The sequence below is a fragment of the Camellia sinensis genome, unplaced genomic scaffold (assembly GCF_055761805.1).
Source record: "Camellia sinensis isolate YWXY unplaced genomic scaffold, ASM5576180v1 Unanchor3, whole genome shotgun sequence".
NCBI lineage: Eukaryota > Viridiplantae > Streptophyta > Magnoliopsida > Ericales > Theaceae > Camellia > Camellia sinensis.
The window spans coordinates 19,024,295-19,043,893 of record NW_028129178.1 but is presented as its reverse complement, the minus strand read 5'-3'; the positions used below and the strand labels follow the sequence as shown (position 1 = coordinate 19,043,893).

At 31.9% G+C, this 19,599-nt stretch overlaps 1 protein-coding gene across 3 annotated transcripts; it reads left to right on the top strand.

Moving 5' to 3' along the window:
- The first annotated feature begins 1,408 nt into the window (after positions 1–1,408).
- LOC114289613 (protein TIC 22, chloroplastic) lies at positions 1,409–12,456 on the top strand. 3 transcript variants are annotated; one of them, XR_003638655.2, is made up of 9 exons: positions 1,418–1,985; positions 2,090–2,152; positions 6,305–6,379; positions 8,144–8,194; positions 10,438–10,497; positions 10,598–10,669; positions 11,759–11,794; positions 11,897–12,088; positions 12,200–12,456. XR_003638655.2 is itself a non-coding variant. In XM_028233375.2 (8 exons), the coding sequence occupies exons 1-8, from the start codon at positions 1,527–1,529 to the stop codon at positions 11,987–11,989; spliced, it is 909 nt and encodes a 302-aa protein (XP_028089176.2). In that variant the 5' UTR covers positions 1,409–1,526; the 3' UTR covers positions 11,990–12,456. The 3 variants fall into 3 exon arrangements, 1 of the variants encoding a protein (XP_028089176.2); XR_003638657.2 differs by having other exon boundaries at positions 1,424–1,985; positions 12,219–12,456; XM_028233375.2 differs by having other exon boundaries at positions 1,409–1,985; positions 11,897–12,456.
- Positions 12,457–19,599: the final 7,143 nt, after the last annotated feature.

Genomic DNA, 19,599 nt, shown 5'->3' with positions numbered 1-19,599 from the left:
TGAAGAGGTGGGAGTTTGTTTCCGGCGTTGGACTGTCCATGTTTCCGGTGCTGGTCTGCTGCTTTATTGTTTGATGCATTCTCAGAAGTGTCGAAGGTAACAACTCATGAGCAGAGGCCCCAAGAATTTCTCAAATTTCTCTAGATTCCAGAGAAATTTGAATTTTCTCTGGATTCAACCCAGAGAAATTCAAATTTCTCTGAATTTTCGTTTTCATTAATGTTTTTTAGTTATGAAATTATGCAAGAACATAAAGTTTGAGATTGTAATCTGTCCAAAGGATGGACTTCAACTTCAGATGGGGTTCTATGAATTCTGTTGCAGTCGAATTATTTGAAGCAAGGTTAGAAGTTCTTAATGAAAACGAAATGTTTCACCAAGGCACCATCTTCAATGATATGGTATGTGCAATTTAAGAATGATGGGTCATTTCGTTTTTAGTTGAAATGGAAAATAGATGAGCTATGCATGTTAAATTGGGTTTTTTGATAATGTAATGCTCAAACATTTTAAAGTCTCTTAAGGAATAGAAAATTTTCATTGGTGCTCACCTTGCAGTGACGGCACTAGAGAAAAGTTGTGTCAATGTTTTTTATTATAGGATCATGACTATCACACATAAAATAATTGCGCTCATTCATTTGTTTGATATGGCACTTGTTTTCCATGCATCGTGTGTGCAGCAGTTGCTAGTAATATGATTGGTTAAACACATTTTGATGCTATCAAATTTCTTTGGGGCCAACAGATTATCGGTTCCTTGTTTGGTCCATGATGCTACGGAACACATTGGCTACTGCACAAATGCATCAAATGGCTGCAAAATTCGGTTATGTTTGGTTTGGATTTCAGAACTTGTTTCAAAATTTTTGTTTTTGTTGGAGCACTTTCTTTTGGAGTACTTTCTTCCGCTATATATTTGTTTTTGTTGGTTTTATAGTAGTAACTTCTTCTGTATCAAATATGTGGAAAAGAATGAAACAAGATATGACAAGGAAATGAGAGTAGTGTTTCAGTTAAGCAAGGAAGTGGGTTGAGGTAAAAGAATTCCTATGTTCAAAAAAAAAAAAAAAGGGCAGAGAAATTTACAGTGGGAAATCTGGACTAATTTTCTCTAGACCAATTTTCTCTGACTTGAATTTTCTCTGACTTGAATTTTCTCTGGACCAATTTTCTCTAGGCTAATTTTCTCTAGATTGATGTTGAGGGACCTTAGACATCATGAAAATATTTGATATTCTTTATACTATAAAATCATAATATCAAGGACCTTAAAAAAAATACCCCATAAAACTTCTATAAAATAAAAAAAAAAATAAATAAAACAAAAAAAAAAAAGAGAAAAAAAAGGAAGGTAAAATTTAATGCTATTATAAAACTCATTTTTAGATTTTCAAAACAGTTTTCTTTTTATAATTTTTTTCCACAACTCCCATAGTATCAATCAGTTGAACAAGTGCACAATAAAAACCAGTTGGTTCTTTGATTTCTCTTCTTCTTCCTCCGGCTGTGTTGTCTCAGTGCCAATGGAGTCTCCAAAACCTTCATTAGGGACCCCCAATCCTCTTCTCTCTCTATCATCCTTTATCCACCAACATTGTCTCCGACTCGGCGCCGAACTCGCGAGTCGAATCGACGACACAAAGAAACTCGCCGCCAACTGGCCTCGGCCGGCGGCGGCGCAGAAGCGTTGGCGGCAACCACCGTCGTCTTCTTCTTCTTTTTGTTCTGTACCTTTTGCGTCTGTGTCGGAGTCGGTGTCTCAGTCTCAGTCTCAGTCGCAGTCGCAGTCGCAGCAGGGAAAGCACGCGTTCGATGTTGCTCTTCTGAGCTCCGACCACGTGGCGAAGACTCTCTCCGGAACGTCTGTATACACCGTCAGCAACTCCAACAACGAGTTCGTGCTCATTTCTGATCCCAATTCCCTCAAATCCATTGGCTTGCTTTGCTTTCGCCACGAAGACGCCCAAGCCTTTCTCGCTCAAGTCTCTCTCTCTCTCTCTCTCTCTCTCTCTCTAATTACACATAAATTATTTGTTACTGGATTTGAATTGATTTGTTTTAGTTTTGAATGTGTCACTTTTTTCAGGTTCAGTCACGGAAGAGGGAATTGCGAAGCAAGGCTAGGGTTGTTCCTATTACACTTGACCAGGTTACTGCTTTGGGACTTTTGTTTTTAATTCTAGTTTTTGCTTTGCTATTTGCTATGTGGAATACAAATACCTAACTTGTATACATAATTGGTGCACGAGGATATAATGCCCTAACCTGAACAAATATGAAAAAAGTTTAGCTAGAAATGGCATTAGATAATCACAAGGGCCAACATCTTGATGAGCAAAGGAAATCATTTGAAAATTTTGACCCTTTTGGGATTTTGTAAACTACATTAGCTGATTAGAGAATGATATAAGAAATTATTTCTGACACTACTTGTGCATTTTGATTTCATAATGCTACATACGACTGCTGACATTAGATAGCTGATTAAATGAAAATTTAGTATTAGAAGTCAGAGATTGGTTTTTAAAACTAGTTATTGGATTGGCCTCTAGATGGCACATTACCAGGCCTTTTTGGATGAATATTGTATTTTGGAAAACTAATCATAGAAGTACCACAGTTTGGAAACTATTCAACAAAGACAACAATCTTTGAAACTTCATGTTGAAATTACGTTTTCACTTGATTTCATGGTGAGGTGGTCACATGGCAAATTGGCATAGGATCTGGTGTGGCCTAAGAAATACAGGAAATTGAATTTACAACTTGCTATTTCATAAATGTTGCACAGGAATTGATGTATATATCTCAGCATAGCTACTGAAATATATGTATATATGTGTTGATATATATTTTTTTTGTTTCATCCTTCAGCACTGAATCTCTCTCTTCATTCTCACGATATAATCCATAAATTTCACTTACGGAAGATTGAAGATTGCTTTTGGGTAAAAGTGAAGGTTGAATATATGATTTCACTATATCCATAAATTAAACCCTCCTTTTTCAATCATTCTATCTTATCTAAAAATGAAATTTGTAACTATGCAATCACATGTTAAACTTGCGATTTCATTGATAGGTGAAAATGCATTTTCAACAGGCGATTTTATTTTTAAAATATCAATTTCACCATGCTGGCAATGTTGCGAAGTTGCCAACTCAATGCAAAATTGCAACTTGAAAATGCAATATTAATTAAAATCGTGATTTCAAAAAAGTTTGCTAAATAGCTTCAAATGTGTTGTATTTTTATAAATAGTTGTTTAAAATACAATATTTTGCTAAATCATTCCACGTTTTCTTCACCTATTTATTTATTTTTTATATCAGCAACGAAGAGTAATATGAAGATTAAAAAAGTACAATCAAGAGGACAAGAAGTCCACCACAATACAAGTCACAAGAAAAAAGAAAAACAAGACCCCAAAAACTACACATCACACGCTATTGTCCGATGTGAAGAAATCAAAAAGAAAGGAATCCCTTTAATTGGAAACAGAAGCTCAAAAAGAAGCCATGTATTAAATTTTATCTGGTAAAGACTCAATTTCCTTAGATTTGTCTTAGAAATCATAGCATTCCGTTCCAACGACACCACCCAGAGAATGAGAAGGTGATAACAACTCCACAATGCTTTAGCTTTCTTGTGGCTGCCAAAACCCCAAAAATCAATCTAAATCATTTGGATACAATTAGTCGGAGCCGTCCAACAAACATTCACCAATTGAAAAAGGCGATGTTAGAAAATCAAAACCACCTAGTAATGCAAAAATAAGTGATCCAAAGATTCCTCTTTCGTCTTGCACATGATATATACCATTAACGACAAAGATTGCATTTAGGTCTTCTTTTAATGAGTCATTAGTCATGATACTTCCATGAAACATAGTCCACATGAAAACGTTAACTTTGATAGATACAACCACTTTCCAAATTCTTTTAAATTGAAACACGAAGTAAACAATGGAGGTATCAATGATTTTGTCAAAAAAGGATTTACGTGAAAAGATCCTGGAAGAGTGAAGAAAGCACACCAATTGGTAATTGATACTTGGTCTCAAGGAAAAACTATCAAGCATGGCAACAAAGAAATCAACTTAAGAGTCTCCCAAACATTAGGATTTCTGAAGAAGTTCTAGTCCCTAGAAATTAGAACTACAAAGGAATGAGCCGTAGTCACAATGGAAACATCATGAGGACGTGTCAATCGATTCAAATGTGGAAACAAAGCATCAAATGAGGAGTCCCCCATTTAAACATCCTCCCAAAATCAAGTGTCTTACCTACTTTCAGTGAAATGAAATTAGAAAAGAAAGGAAAAATTCTAGAAATTGGCTTCCATGGCACACAACCATTAACCCTATTAACCATAGAAAGAGGCCTACCATTTGCTTGAATCCCATATTTACTCTTAATATGGAGTGTCATAATGAATTGCCTTCCAAGAGAAATCTCCATAACCACTTGCCTAGTAGTGCAACAATATTCCTTGCCACTATATTCTCAATGGAAAATCCCCGTTTATCTTTAGGAAGAGAAATAGTTTCCCAATTCACCAAGCAGTCTTTTCTCCCTTCACCCATTCTTCTAAAGAAAGCCCCTCATCAAATTTTCAATTTTCATGGCTATCCCACCCTGAATTCTAAACACTGACAAATAATAAAGGGGAATGCTACACAACACTGATTGTACCCATGTAATTCCACTTCCCCCTATCCCACCGGCCGGGGGGGGGGGGGGGGGGGGGGGTGGTCGGGGTGCAGTAGATTGCTGTTTTGTTTGTAGGAATAACTTGGGTTATGCCGCTTGTAAACTTGTATAATTCCACCTCCTCTAGAAAATAAGGCTCTTTTCCTACCTTCCAACCTCTTACCTATCTTTTCTATTATTGGTGCCCAAAATGACTCCATTTGAGGATTGCCCACCCAAAGAAAGCCCCATATACTTAATCGGAATTTTCTTAATGGAACACCCTAGAAACCCCGCCAACCTCTTGATTCTATCATGTTGGATGTTAATTCCCACGATGCAACTTTTATTCAAATTCACTTTAAGGCCTAAAACCATCTTGAAAATTCTTAGCAATGAAAGCAAATTCACTACCTTAGAACCATCCCCAGAAGAGAAAAAGATAATATAATCTGCAAACTGTAAATGGGACAAAGACACCCTCTCCCTCTCAATAATAAAGCCATTCACCAAACCACCCATTCTAGCTCTATCTACCATACTACCCAAAATTTTCGCCACAAAAGTCAACAATAAAGGGGATAACAGATCCCCTGCTTAAGACCCCTATATGCCTTAAAACTTTTCCCTGTCTTACCATTAACAATGATCGACAGTTTACAAGAGAAGACAAACAACCTTGAATCCATTTTCTCGATCTCTTCCTAATCCGTTTCTACATTTTACAAAATTCTAGAATTGCCAATTTACATGATCATATGTTTTCTCTAAATCAACTTTAAAAATAACACCCTCCACGTTTGATCTTATATAATTTTCAATTACGTCATTCGTAGCCTACACAACATCCAGAATCACGTCCCTCAATAAAAGTTCCTTGAGCTAAAGAGATAGTATCCACCAAAACTGCCTTCAATCTCTTTGATAACACTTTACCCAAGATTTTATATAAAGATGTAACCAAGGTGGTTGGCCTAAAATCATGAAATCTTCAGAGACTTGTCTTTTTAAGGAATTAAGCAAATGAGCATTGCTTTGTACTTGCATTCACCACTCCATTCTCAAAAAATTATGCAAAGACTCTCATCAAGTCTCCTTTCACCATATCACAACAATCTTGAAAAACTTTCATAGAGAAACCATCTAGACCCAGAGATTTATCTTTTTCACAATAAAAAATAGCCTCCCCAATTTCTCCTTCATCAAAAGACCTTTCCATCCACCTAGCTTTATTTTCACCAATTGGAGCCCACTCTTGACCCTCTGTCTTCCTGGTCTTACTCAGGCCCCCTTATGTGAAAAAGGGGTAGAAAAAAAATTTAATATTTCGTTCACAATTTGATTTAATAATAATAATAATAATATATTTTTATTTAAACGTCAGATGACTTTTTTCCCCACTCATCAAAGAACATTTACTGTTTAGCAAGTTACTTTGATTATGGATAAAGTGTTAAACTTCACGAGCTGCGTGCTCTATTTTTAGTAATTAACCACGGTTTGGCTATCAAATTATTTACATTTTATTTATGTTGTTATTTGATTTCGCCATTACTTGTTAGCATCTTGACATGATCTGCTGCTTTTTCTCCTTTCTCTCAATTTATAGGTCTATATGTTGAAGGTTGAAGGAATTGCATTTCGGTTTTTACCAGATCCGATTCAAATAAAGAATGCATTAGAGGTGTGTGATTAATTTGTTTTCTAGTTTGAGGAGGTAGCTGTATTGGCAGTACTCTAGTGTCATTTCAATTTATAATTGATTGCAATACAGCATCAGTCCTTTACCAGTTTTTTTGTAAATGGTTCAAAAACTGGCAAAAGTTGCATTGTTGGTATTTGGTAAAGCTGATCTTTTGCTGGTGTTGCCCTCTTTGAAATTGCATATCTTTATCTTTACTCAAAATATTGGCTTGTTCTTTGTTCTTATAGTTCAAAATATCCCATCATTAAGAGAAGATCCCTTATAGTCCTATGTGAATTTATCCTAATGAAAAGTTCAGATACATAGTTGCTTATCATTTTGCTATGCTCTAGATCAGGTTTCTTCCAAACTAGTTTGATTCATCACTGCTGTAAGATATCGAAACAAGTGCTAAATGACAAATAGCAATTATGGCATTGCATTAGAAAGGATATTTTTAGTAGAACTTCTACTATTAGGCTAATTCTTGTCAAGTAATTTTGATGATCCGCTAAAGTAATGATCGTGTGATGTGATTTATTGCAAGAAAATATGCTTTTTCTAATATTTTTATTTATTTATTTATTTATTTTTCTGGAATAGGAAAATGAAAATTTATGATGATAAGATCTAGAGGAATGATAAAACATTTACCTTTTTTAGTCAACAGTCATCCTTCCTTTTTACAAAATCTCTTGGATCAAGTCATGAACCATCCAATGGTTTCATATCTATCTCTGGTTTCACTCCAATCTAATCACTGAAGTGCTATTTATTTCAGTTTATTTGAATGAGTATATGAATTAAAAATATTGATGCAACAAACATAAATAATGTATTTTTGGAGTGGATAGAAGTCAACGCTATTAATTTGAAGATTACTCAGGACAATACTCTAGCAAATGAGCAGGTGTGATCAGAAGAATGATTTGATCTAATGCTATAATATGGAATGCATAATTTTCTAACAATTTTTTGATAATTAAAGAGGTCTTATATTAATGTACGCCAAAAGGGGAGTAACACAAGTACAATTGGTGTAACAATCCTGCCATCAAGATTCTAATTGAGGGCTTCTTAAGAGCATTGCTCTATTAGTTGACTCAAAATCAGAACTATCACCTTTGAGATAAATCTTTAGTGCAAATGATGGAACCCTAAATGGAATTGCTGAAGTCTAATGAACAATTATTTACTTAAATAAATTTGTATCTTAATGTTGCTTCTTAAACTTCGGGACATAGCTGGCCCTTGAATGCACAACAGGTTTGCAAAGAGCAACATATTTTGGCATTTTGAATCTATTTTATGGGAACAAATAGATGTTCTATTGGATGCAGCAAGTACATTGTTCCACTATGTAGGCTTCTCGTGGCATTGACATTTGTTATGACAGGAGCTTCCCACATTCTGTAATTTAGGGGCCCTTTCTGCCGGTCTTGGATTATGACTTTGGGCATATCCTTCCAATCTTCTACTCAATATTTTTTTGTCTTCTTTCATGTAATGTCATCCATATTCTGATAGGTTTTGAAGTATTGAAAAAAGGGGTAAAAATTGTGGTGTCTTATGTCATGTGGTAGTAAGTTTTAACCTGTTGTATGTATTCTTGGAAGGGGAATTTCTGACCGGAGTGCACCTCAGCTACCAACATCAAATGAGTCCGAAACTCATACTTGCTGGATCTGGACATTAGTCAATTTGTATTTAATTTTGTCACCTGCAGTACTCAATTGGCTCACATTTAATTTTCATGCTTGCCAGCTGAAAGCTTCAGATAGCAGGAGCGGGTTTGATGGAGTTCCAGTTTTCCAGGTATGCCTGTGTGTTATTAAATTAAATATAATTCCTCTCCTTGCTTTCAGATAATCATGTCATGATGCATGGCTACGGCGCCTAATGTGTTGCCTGTCACTATTTTAAGGGTAACAATATGTGACAGGTCATTATTAGGTTGTTACCAGAATGAAGTTTTTTTGATGGAAATTAAAAGATATGATTTTTGTCCCAAAGAAAATAATATTGAATGACTGACTGAATTTGACGATTCAGAAATTATGTTAAAAGCATTGCCAAACATTAATGTAGAACACACACACGCACGCGCATGACGGTTAGCTTAGGGGTGTTTGACCCTTCAATTAATATAAGGGTAAATTACAAATACACCTCCTAAGGTTTACTTAAAATACTAAGGGATATTTACATGGAGACCCCCTAAACTATCAAAAAGTATTACTTTAACCCCATAAACTATAAAAGTGTACAAATGGACCCCCTAAACTATCGAGAAGTATCACTGTGACCCCATAAACTATAAAAGCGTACAAATGAACCACCTAATGTTTCACTTTGATACCTTCCGTTATTGGCTCGTGAGTCAAACCAAAATTTTAACACTTTTGAGATGAAAATACCCTTCAACACTTTATATAACACACCCAGCGGCACTTCCTTTCAATTTCCCTCCATTGCCTCTCCTTGAACCTCTTCCTCTATAATTTCCCAAACACTAAAAAAATGGCATCTTGTAGTAACACAATCTCAAACAAGTAGAAAATCACATCTAGTTGCCAACAACCACAAAACTTGGGTGATGTGTACTGCTACTGTGGCATGAGATTTCCTTTGAGAACTGAATTCACAGAGAATAATCCTGGAACGAAATTTTTGGGATGCATGAATTTCAAGGTAAGCATTCATCAAACTAACTAATTTATAAATATATATTATGAGTTTTATTTTATTTTATTTTTATTATTTTTTTAAGAAAAATGAGTGAGACCACTAAAAAGAGGAGCACTAATAGCTCTAAAGTGGTGTGGGTCTCACATGATGGGATGTTTTGCTCTTCTTTTTTTTTTTTTTTTTTTTGAATTTCCACCTCATTAGTGGTCAATTAGTGCTCTCAAATCAGTGGGATGAATCATTGTTGTTTTAGTATTCTTTCTACAAAAATATATTTACAAAGAATATTTAAAAAAACAATGATAATGGAATTGTAAATATATATAGTGTTGAAGAGTATTTTCGTCTAAAAAAGGTGAAAAGTTTGGTTTAACTCATGGTGCAGTAACGGAAGGGGCCAAAGTGAAAAACATCAATAGTTTTGGGATCCGTTTGTAGACTTTTATAGTTTAGGAAGTCAAAGTAAAACATGTCAATAGTTTAGGGGATTCCATTTGTAAGCTTTTACAATTCAGGGGGTCAAAGTGATATTTCTCAAAAGTTTAGGGGGTCTCTATGTAAATAACCCAAATTATTGCCCCCCTTGTGGTTATGAAAATTACATCTCATCTCTTAAAATTTCTAATCGCATAACAAATAACTCCTTTCATTACTCAACCATTAAGTCAATTAATAGTTTTTAATGATGCCAACAATATATTTCAATTAATAGTTCTGGAAATTTCATTGTTGTATAGGAGGATAGTTAATTTCACTTTTTCTGTCAATTCTATTAAATTATAAATTCTAACAAGGATGCATTTGTAATTTCTAGAACCACAGGGAACAATTTGTATTTTAAGCAAACCTCAAGAGGTGTATTTGTAATTTACCCCTAATATAATTCTGGTTACATATAAGTGACATTGTATGAGATATTTTGTCACACTTTCAACAATATACTCTATCCACAATGCCCTTCACGTCAAAACTAAAGGTTGAAAAAATACTGATTGGTTTAAATATTAATCTAGGATTAGTAGCTGTTACTGATCAGTTCAATGGGGTTGAAATATTGTTTCTGGATCTGTGTATTATTTGGTGCGCAGGTGGCCCATTTGCCCCATAAGCTCCTGTTTTTTTTTTTTTTTTTTTTTTTTTTTTTTTGTGTGTGTGATGTAGTTGTGTGCATTTATTTTGCCTCCTATGAAATATAATTTATTTTAAAATTGTTAGTTATGTCATCTCTGGAATTGTGTTGATAAATAGAGCTAATACGTGTGCATGTGCCTATATGATTAATGTGAGATCATATATGCTTTTGGAGCCTCCAATTATCAGGGAGCACGTGTGCCCACTCATATAAAAGAATTGTTTTTTTATGTTTCCAGTCAGACCTTCTGGTTGTGAAGAAGAGAAACAAACGTTACTGCCCAATATATTTCCGAAAGGTTTGTCTTTTACACAATAGAGATGTAATGTTGTTTAGAATTCAGCACTTCAGAAGATGCAATTATGAGTGACTTTATCTTGTGCTTGTGGCTGAGACAGGAAGACATAGAAAAGGAACTGTCAACAATCTCAAGAGCATCAAGGGGACCAGGTGTTTCTCAACACATCATGGTATCAACGCCTAATCATAACACCCCCTTCTTTTCTTTTGGTACACGCATGTGTGTGTGTGTGCGCATGTGTGCGTGTGTGTTTTAGGAGTAATACACTGAAATTGCAGCTTTAGCAGATCTTGTTTTTCTTGTGTGTGTGCGGAGTAGCAGCTCATTCTCTCCCTAACTTCAGAAGTTTTTCTTGATAAATTTATTTCATATTGTTATAACGGCATTCTTATTGGATCATTTTCTGTATCAATGATTGGCATCCTGACAGTTGAACATGGACAATAACAGATCACCAAATTGTTGTATTGATATGGTTGTGCGGTTGTCATGTTTAAATCTTTTACAATTGTCTGTCAAAGTCAATGCTCGACTCTGAGATATGATCAAGAGTGGCAAAAAGTGAATTTAGGAATCATTTACCACACTGATGCACCAATTTTTGAAATATCCAAACTCGGGCTAAAAAGTCAATTAAAAAAAAAAACCCTCTTGGAAATATCTATGCTTGTTTTCAAATGGGCAGTGTTATAGAAAAAATTGTTTGGTTGTTTCCAGTACGTTTTTTTCATATTACCAATGGGGTGCTGTAAATCACCATGGGAGAAGCCTAATTTCTCTGGCAATAAAACCTCCTTTAAGATTTTCAGGAATCTTACATATGATGGTTCCCATCTCAAATATGTGATACACTAAGTTAGGATGATTGAATCATTATGAAATGTTGACATAAATAAATTGGATGGACAATCTAAAGTTCGATTATCACCCTTCTATGTGATATGCGTATATGTGATATTCATATGCATCATATACGAGTTGGACTTGGTTATTTTCAATTCATAGTTGACAGTATAACAGAGTTGCAGAAGTATGTTCCGTAAGATTCAAGAAATCTAGAGAATATTTCTTAATTTGACAAGAAAAAAGACCAAGAATAAATTTTAGCTCAGTTTTCATGCTTTGAATCATGGCTTTTTCTCTGGGAGATTTAATTTTTTAAATTATTTATCTCTCCTTATTTTAACTAAAATGTGGGGTTAATTTGTAACTCGTGCTGTAAGGTTAGCATAGTCATTGTTTTTATTTCTTTCTACAGGTGGGAAGTTTGGAAGATGTTCTTAAAAAAATGGAGGTGAGAGGATCTGAATGCTGGATTTGTTGAGTTGGTCATTCTTTTTGCTTGATACGGACAAGTTATTGTGAACATGTTATTACTTTCCTTGTTTGATGCCAGATGAGTGAGAAGAACTCCGGCTGGGAAGATCTGATTTTTATTCCACCTGGTAAAAGCCAGTCTCAACATATTCAAGAAGTGGCGAATGCTTGATGAATTTGATGCGAAACTTCTACTCTTGACTGACAATATGAGAGGGATGTGCAAGCAGGCAAACACAGTGCATTGCTTACATGGCTCCTGGCAGAGCAGGTCAGCAAACATGACTAATCAGGAACTCTCTCTCTTTCTATCTCTGTTTGTGCATGCGTGTGTGTGTGTGTGTGTGTTTATGTTAAGGATATGCATTTCTTGAATGTTCAGATGATGGTCTGAATAGCAGGAAGATACAGAGAAGAGACACATAAACTGACATGTGATTCGAGGAAGAGGTGAATAAAATGCGAATTTGGGACACTTTATTTATCAAGTCCAACTATAATGTATCTGTGAAGTTTGATCATTTTGATGTTACCATATATTTGTTTTTGTTAGTGATTAATTAACCTCATGAGAAATGGATGAATATTTTGAACTATTGCGATAGTGTGTTTATGAAGGCTCTTTATGACTGATATAAACTGCTACCCTCGCGCATGGATGGAAATTTGAGCAATTGATATGCAGGTCCAGTGCCTAACCCCTACCATGTTTTTGATTGAAGTCTGATTGGAACTGTAATGATGAACAACAACATATATTTGTCGGGTTCAACCATGGCAAAGTGCAATTATCCATTAAATGTCCCAAAGTCTCTCTTTCATTGAGTTGTTTATCTCCTTTTTTGGGTGGGTATATGTGAAGGAAGTGAGGTAGGCCCTAACAGCAAGCTTGTTTTCATCTTTTCAATCACTGGTGTCATTTTAAGTAGACTGAAAGTAAAGTTGGTGGTGGTGTGTATTGGAAAATGTTAGACCCAAATAATTTATTAAATATTTTATCAATTTGTAAAAAAATTAATAGATTATTTGGGGTCTCTGGTATAGCACGGTGTGTATAATATGATTAGATGAGCTGGAAATTTGTAGGTGCAGTGGTTAATAAGTTAGTTTCTGTACTAGAAAGTTGAGAATGGCCTTTTCTAGAAAGCTTTATTATGGTTGTTGGAATTGAAGGCTAAATAAAATAAAATAAAAAAAATACACCAACAGACATAAGGAAAGCGAACAAGGAAACAGGTAAAAGAAGGCTGGGAACTTTACCCCGTCAACTATGGCTGTTGTCGTTGTATCGTCTTTCAGTTAACAATTGTTACATTCTGTTTTCCTAATATTTTGATTTATTTTTAAGAAAATTTGGTCAAAATTTCTTCATAACAAAATTTTTAATACATTAAAGAAACATAAAAAGTTTTCTTTGAAAGGTTTAAAATATATAACTATTATCAAAATATTAAATTTTAAAATAATATTATTTTTATCTAGATATTGGTTTTTAATAAAATTAGCATTTTTACAATTTTCTTATCAAGATCTATCAATTAAGATTTATATTGATTATGAAAATTTTAAATATATATATATATATATATATATTACCGTCGAAATTGATATAAATAGTATCACGTTATTTTGTTTGATAATAACATGTTATTCTAGTTCACGGTAACTCTGGCAATATTATCAAAGAAAAAAAAAAGATATTTTATTTTGTCCTTATCCAATTATGCGTCTCTTCCTTAGACATTGTACTTTGATAATATTGTCCAAAAAATTTTGTTCTTAATTATGCGTCTCTTTTTTAGAGATTTATGAATCAAAATAAATTACGCTATCATTTTTACCAAATAACAGTCCAGTGGAGGGATTTTAGATAATTTTCCCTTTATTTATTTATATTTTAGCATTGTATTGACATTTAGATATAAAAACGTTCAATGAAAAATTGATGATATATGAGTTGTACTTTTTTTTTTTTGGTAATAGGAAAATCAGTTATATTAAAATAAAACAAACAATATACAAGATTAAAATAACAAGACCTTAAAGGGTCAACTAAACAACAAACTACAAATAACAAAAATAAATCCACCAAAAAAAAAAAAGAAAAGAAAAAGAAAAAGAAAAAAACAACAACAACAGTTATGGTCCAAGGAAAGTCATTGATCTTCTCATAGAGTTGTACTTGTTAATTTTATAAGGGTAAATTACACTTACCTCCCTTGAGGTATCTGACAAATATAGGAAGTTCCTTTATGGTTTCAATAATTACATAAATCTCTTATAGTTTTCCTTATCAAGATTCTTCCAATTTGTTAACTTAGCACAAACGTTGTTACTTTTATATCCAAAATGACAATATTGCCCTCTTTGAACTAATAAGCTATTTAAATAAAAAGAATTCGTTTACTTTCCCTGAAGTTTTGCATATATGTTATTAAAGATCCATACATATTTTAACTTAACGCCCAAACTGTTTAAAGGGTAAATTACACTTGCACCCCCTAAGGTTTGGATTTAATATATATCACCTCTTGATGTTTGAAAATTACACTAATCCAATGTCATTGTAATTATTTAGACGGAATGAAAATATTGAACTCATACATTATTTTTTTTCTTACTTTGCTTTACAATTTTTTTAAATGTAATTTCCTTTGTTTTTCGACCACGACTTGTTACTTTTTATATAAGTAGGAGGGTTTGTGTTCAGTATAATTTCCTCTATTTTTCTACTAAGAGTTGTTGCTTTTTATATAAGTAGGGAGATTTGTGAAATAAGATTATTAACTATAGGGGTGAGAATGTAATTTTCAAAATGTTAGGTGGTGGGATGTAATTGAACCAAATCACAAGGGATGTCAGTGTAATTGACCTTAGTTAGAATAAGATCCTAATAATTAATGCGATACTTATAAGATTTATTTCGGACCATATAAAACAACGTTATTTTTATCAATTATAAATAATGTATTTATTATTTAATTTTTTTTTTCATTTCTTTTTTTAAGTTGAAACAAATGGATTTTTTTTTTCCAGCAATTTGTCCTACTTATTTATTTATATCTAAGAAAATTATTTATCCCTAAATTGTTAAGATATTTAACAAATTTTAATTTTTATCTTTTGAGTTATTAAATTTCTAATTGATGCATATTTAACAAAAAAAAAAAAGGTTAATCTTACATGATTAAAAAAAATTTAAAAATAAATATAGAAGTAAAAAAAAATCTAATTGCCTGACAATAAATTAAAATTAGTTAATAGGGAATGAAAGATCAAGAAATCATTTGAGAATAATAAACAATTCAAATAGTTTTTCATTTCTTACACCTAAAAATAAAATTAATCTTTACTTGAATGGAGAAATTATTTTAGAATATTAAAATACTCAATTAATTTGTTGTATGATACTTAAAATACATTATTCCATCTTTGTTTTTCTCAATTAAACTATTTTTATTAAATTAAATCTTAAAATTAATTTCTCACATTCTTTAATGGTTAAAGTTTTACTTTATTTTTTAATTTCTCACCTTTATTTTGTTCTATTATTATTTATAGCCAATTGTTATTATTTAAATTATTTAATTTTACTTCTTCCGTATATCCAATACTCATAATTTTATTGACAAGACCGAGAAATCTGACTTTAATACTAATTTAAACAAACAACAAAATAAAACACTTTCTAAAGAAAAAAAAATATAAATGTTATATAATTTACCCTCTTAAATATATATGAAATTATTATTTATTTTTCATAATTTTTTAAAATATAAATGTAATTTCTTGACTCTATTTTTTTTCACAACAAGTTTTTGAACTTTTATAAAAAACAAAATAAAAATTCAACCACCAATGAAGTTGAGAAATAAATTTTAAGATTTAATTTAATAAAAATAGTTTAAATGAGATAAATAAAGATAGAGAAATAGATTTTTAAAAGAGAAATAGATTTTTAAGTATCATACATAATAAATTAATTGAGTATTTTATTATTCTAAAATAATTTCTTCATTCAAATAAAGATTAATTTTAATTTTAAGTGTAAGAAATGAAAAATTGTTTAAATTATTTATTATTCTCAAATGATTTTTGATCTTTCATTCCCTATTAAGTAATTTTAATTTATTGTGAGGTGATTAAATTTTTTTACTTCTATTTTTGTTTTTTAATTTTTGTAATCATGTAAGAAATATTAACATGCGGTTTTTTTTTTTTATAAAAAATTTATGCATTGAATAAAAGTTTAATTATTATTTTTTTTTTCAAATATGCATTGAATAAAAGTTTAATGACTCAAAAGCATCAATAAAAATTAGAGAATAATATATGATTGAGAAAATATAAAATAATAATTTTTTTACATATGAATAAATAAGTAATATAAATTGCTGGAAAAAAAATCTATTTATTTGAACTTAATTTTAAAAAAATAAATAAATGCATTTCTTAAAATAATAAATTTTAGGTTATTTATGTGGTGTGAAATAATTTCTTTAATTAATTATTACGATGTTATCTATCATTAATTTTAGAATAATTATTTATTTTTATGTATGTTATCAATAAAAATTTAATTTATCTTTTTTTTTTTGTTGCAATGAACGATTTAATAATGTCTTGTCAATATAAAATTTTTATTTAATATTGTATGAAATTTAAAAAATTTATTAAATAACAATAAAGTATGTATAGATTTTTGATAATATACCTACAAAACTTAGGGGAAGTAAGTGAAATTTCTCATTTAAATAAATAAAATAATTAATGAGTAATTTCGTCATTTTTGGTATGACATCAGCAAATTTTATTAAATAGTCTAATAATTGGAGAATCTTGATAATAATTTTAAAGGTAAGCGAGCTTAGTGTAATTATTAAAATCACAGAAAATGTCTCTATAATTGTCAGAAATCCCTCAGGAGAGGTAAGTGATCACAAAAGTGTAATTTATCCATTTTATAACAAAAATGTTCATTTAAAAGGTGCTTTATATATAAGTGATAAGTATATATATATATATATATATATATATATTTCATTTGATTAAAAAATTGGCATGTACATTTATATATACACGGGATAAATATATATATTTATTTGGTTAGAAAATGGGCATGTACATATTTCAGGGGAGATATATGAGAGAAACACATATTCTATCGTTTAGTTTGACTTGTTTGTGTAATTTCTTTCTTATATATATATATATATATATTTAGTGTTTGTTCGTATTTAAAGCATGATATAAATAATGTTAGGATCAAAATGTATTTATAATTTATACGTATCATGTTGAAATTTATAAACTTTATGTCATTTTTTAATAAAGATATTGAAAAAATATATTTAAATATTTTTTTCTTAGAGAACTTGTAACAATTTTGTTTGTATTACACGCTCTACAAAACTTAAATAAAAGGACAACTCTCCCTAGCCTTAATGCAAATTAAGAAACAAACATATTTGAGAAGGAATTTAAAAGTGAAAAAACAATCTCTCACCATTTGATCTTAGAAAGAAATAATTAGTTATACCAAAATATTCAAAATACTTTAAAAAAGCTGCATTCTTGATTTAGCCATATGAGATATGGCAATGTTTAAAATTGATCTTGATCTAAAATGCTACATGGGACAACTGTTCAATCTCTCTACTTGGACAATGGTACAAAGTACAAAACAATGTAATAACAGTGATTCCTAAATTTCAGAAATTTACAAAGCTTCACATTTCAAGTGATGACGAAATAGAGTATATTAATGCAACATGATCATGATTATCACCACCTTGGTCTTTTGTAATGCCCCGAAATAAATGCAATAAATCATCCAAGATGATAAGTAAATAACAATATGAATTAGAGTGTGATGTCCTTCTAATACATGAGATTCGGTTGTACAAAAGGTAGCACATACGATGTACATTCATAAATAGTACATCCTGAATCTACAATATGTGTTACGAAATAGTAAAAATGTGATAAAAGCTAAACAAATAATCATATGCCCTAAAGGCTTAAATCTTTCCAAGTCAAGGCATGGGTACATCAAAAGTAAGTCTTAAGTTTAATACAAATAAAACCCTAGGCTTGTACAAACGAACAAAATTGAGCCTTTAGCTCCATTGTCCTCCCAAGCTAAGTTTTTGGTGAAGGCATATCACCCGCACTTGAAAATGATTTTCTCCAAATAGGGTGAGCCAAAGTCCAGTAAAAATAATCTGCCACAATATATAAATCTTAACAAAGATATAAGGGTGAAATGCATATGCAGTGTTCATGTCAAAATAGTTTACATATCTTTCTCAAAATCGTGCCATGCTCAATTTATATCACAATTCTCAAACCATATCCTTTACCATTTGAAACAAGGGGGAATTCTCAGACTGGTACAACCTTTCACAAATATTTTGCCCGCGGAAAACGGTCAAATAGTATCCATGTAAACGTAGCCTATACAAGCGCTACTATTGCCATTTTATGGATATTTTGTCTGCGAGAATCAGCACCCATATATACGCGCATTTTTCAGGACTTTCACACTGGACACATAGGTTAACCTAGTTTGGTGGTGCACACCTCTTTCCAACTTTCACCAATTTTTCTCAAAATCACACACATTTGCAATGTATTAATTGGGCAACAATATTCAATGCACATAGATGAGAAATTAGTTTCAATTCATCTAATCCTCGTGCAATTTCTATAAAAATCATAGCTATCATCCACCGATAGCTCAAAACAGATATTTCTAAACAAATATAAAATCTCCAATACAGATAAACTTTTCAAATTTTGAGGTGAGTAATAATGCATATCAAACTCTACCATCTATATCAATATCCATCCAGTTTCATGTTTCCAACCCCAATTTCATTTATTTATACGAAATAAATATTTGAGACATTTAGGGCAAAACACCTCTTTCTTCCAAAAATCCATCTTCAAGTATGAAATCAATACTTTAGCCACTACTCATCCGCATTTCCACTCTCATAATCATTTTTCATACATCCATTTGAAAACCCCTCTTTTGATTTTAAACCAAAACCCTAAGTTTGTTCAAAATCCTACAAAATCACGATATTATTTATGACAATCAAATAGCTAAGTTAAATATCATAAAAGAGTATAGAATATCCCTATTTCAAAACTAGAAGGCTAGATAAACATGGATGAAACTTAGATAAAGCTGAAACCCGTCTCTATTCGAATGAAAACGAAGCTCGCGGTGAGCTCTACCTAAATAAAGGGAGTAGGGTGGAGAAATGGATAGAGCTTGGTGTAGAGAGAGAGAGTGAGTGTCACGACCCCATTCTGCCTCTAGTAGAATGGTGCCGTGATGGCCAGTAATCCGAGATTACCGAAGGCCAACTTTCAAAATTCACATACAATCAGAGTATTACATATGGGGCTAACATGTGCGGAAGCAATATATACAAGTCTAATTAGTCCATAAGAGCTGTGCATAAGTCAAATGAAATGGCATACATCTTTACAAGGTCTTACAACTTGGGTACAAGAAGAAATGAAATACAAAATACATCTTGACCAAAAGGCTTCTCAACCCGACATATACAAAACGCAATGAAATATAAGCTGAGAAGCATGATCTTCAAGATGTTACAAAAATACGAATCCGAGACACGTCGGCAAATACATCCGAAAACATATCGGCAACACATCTAGGCCTCATCGCCTTCTTGCTCATCACCTACATATATATAGAGAGGGTGAGCTTGGATACTCAGTGAATGGTACAAGTAATAAAGGGTTTGC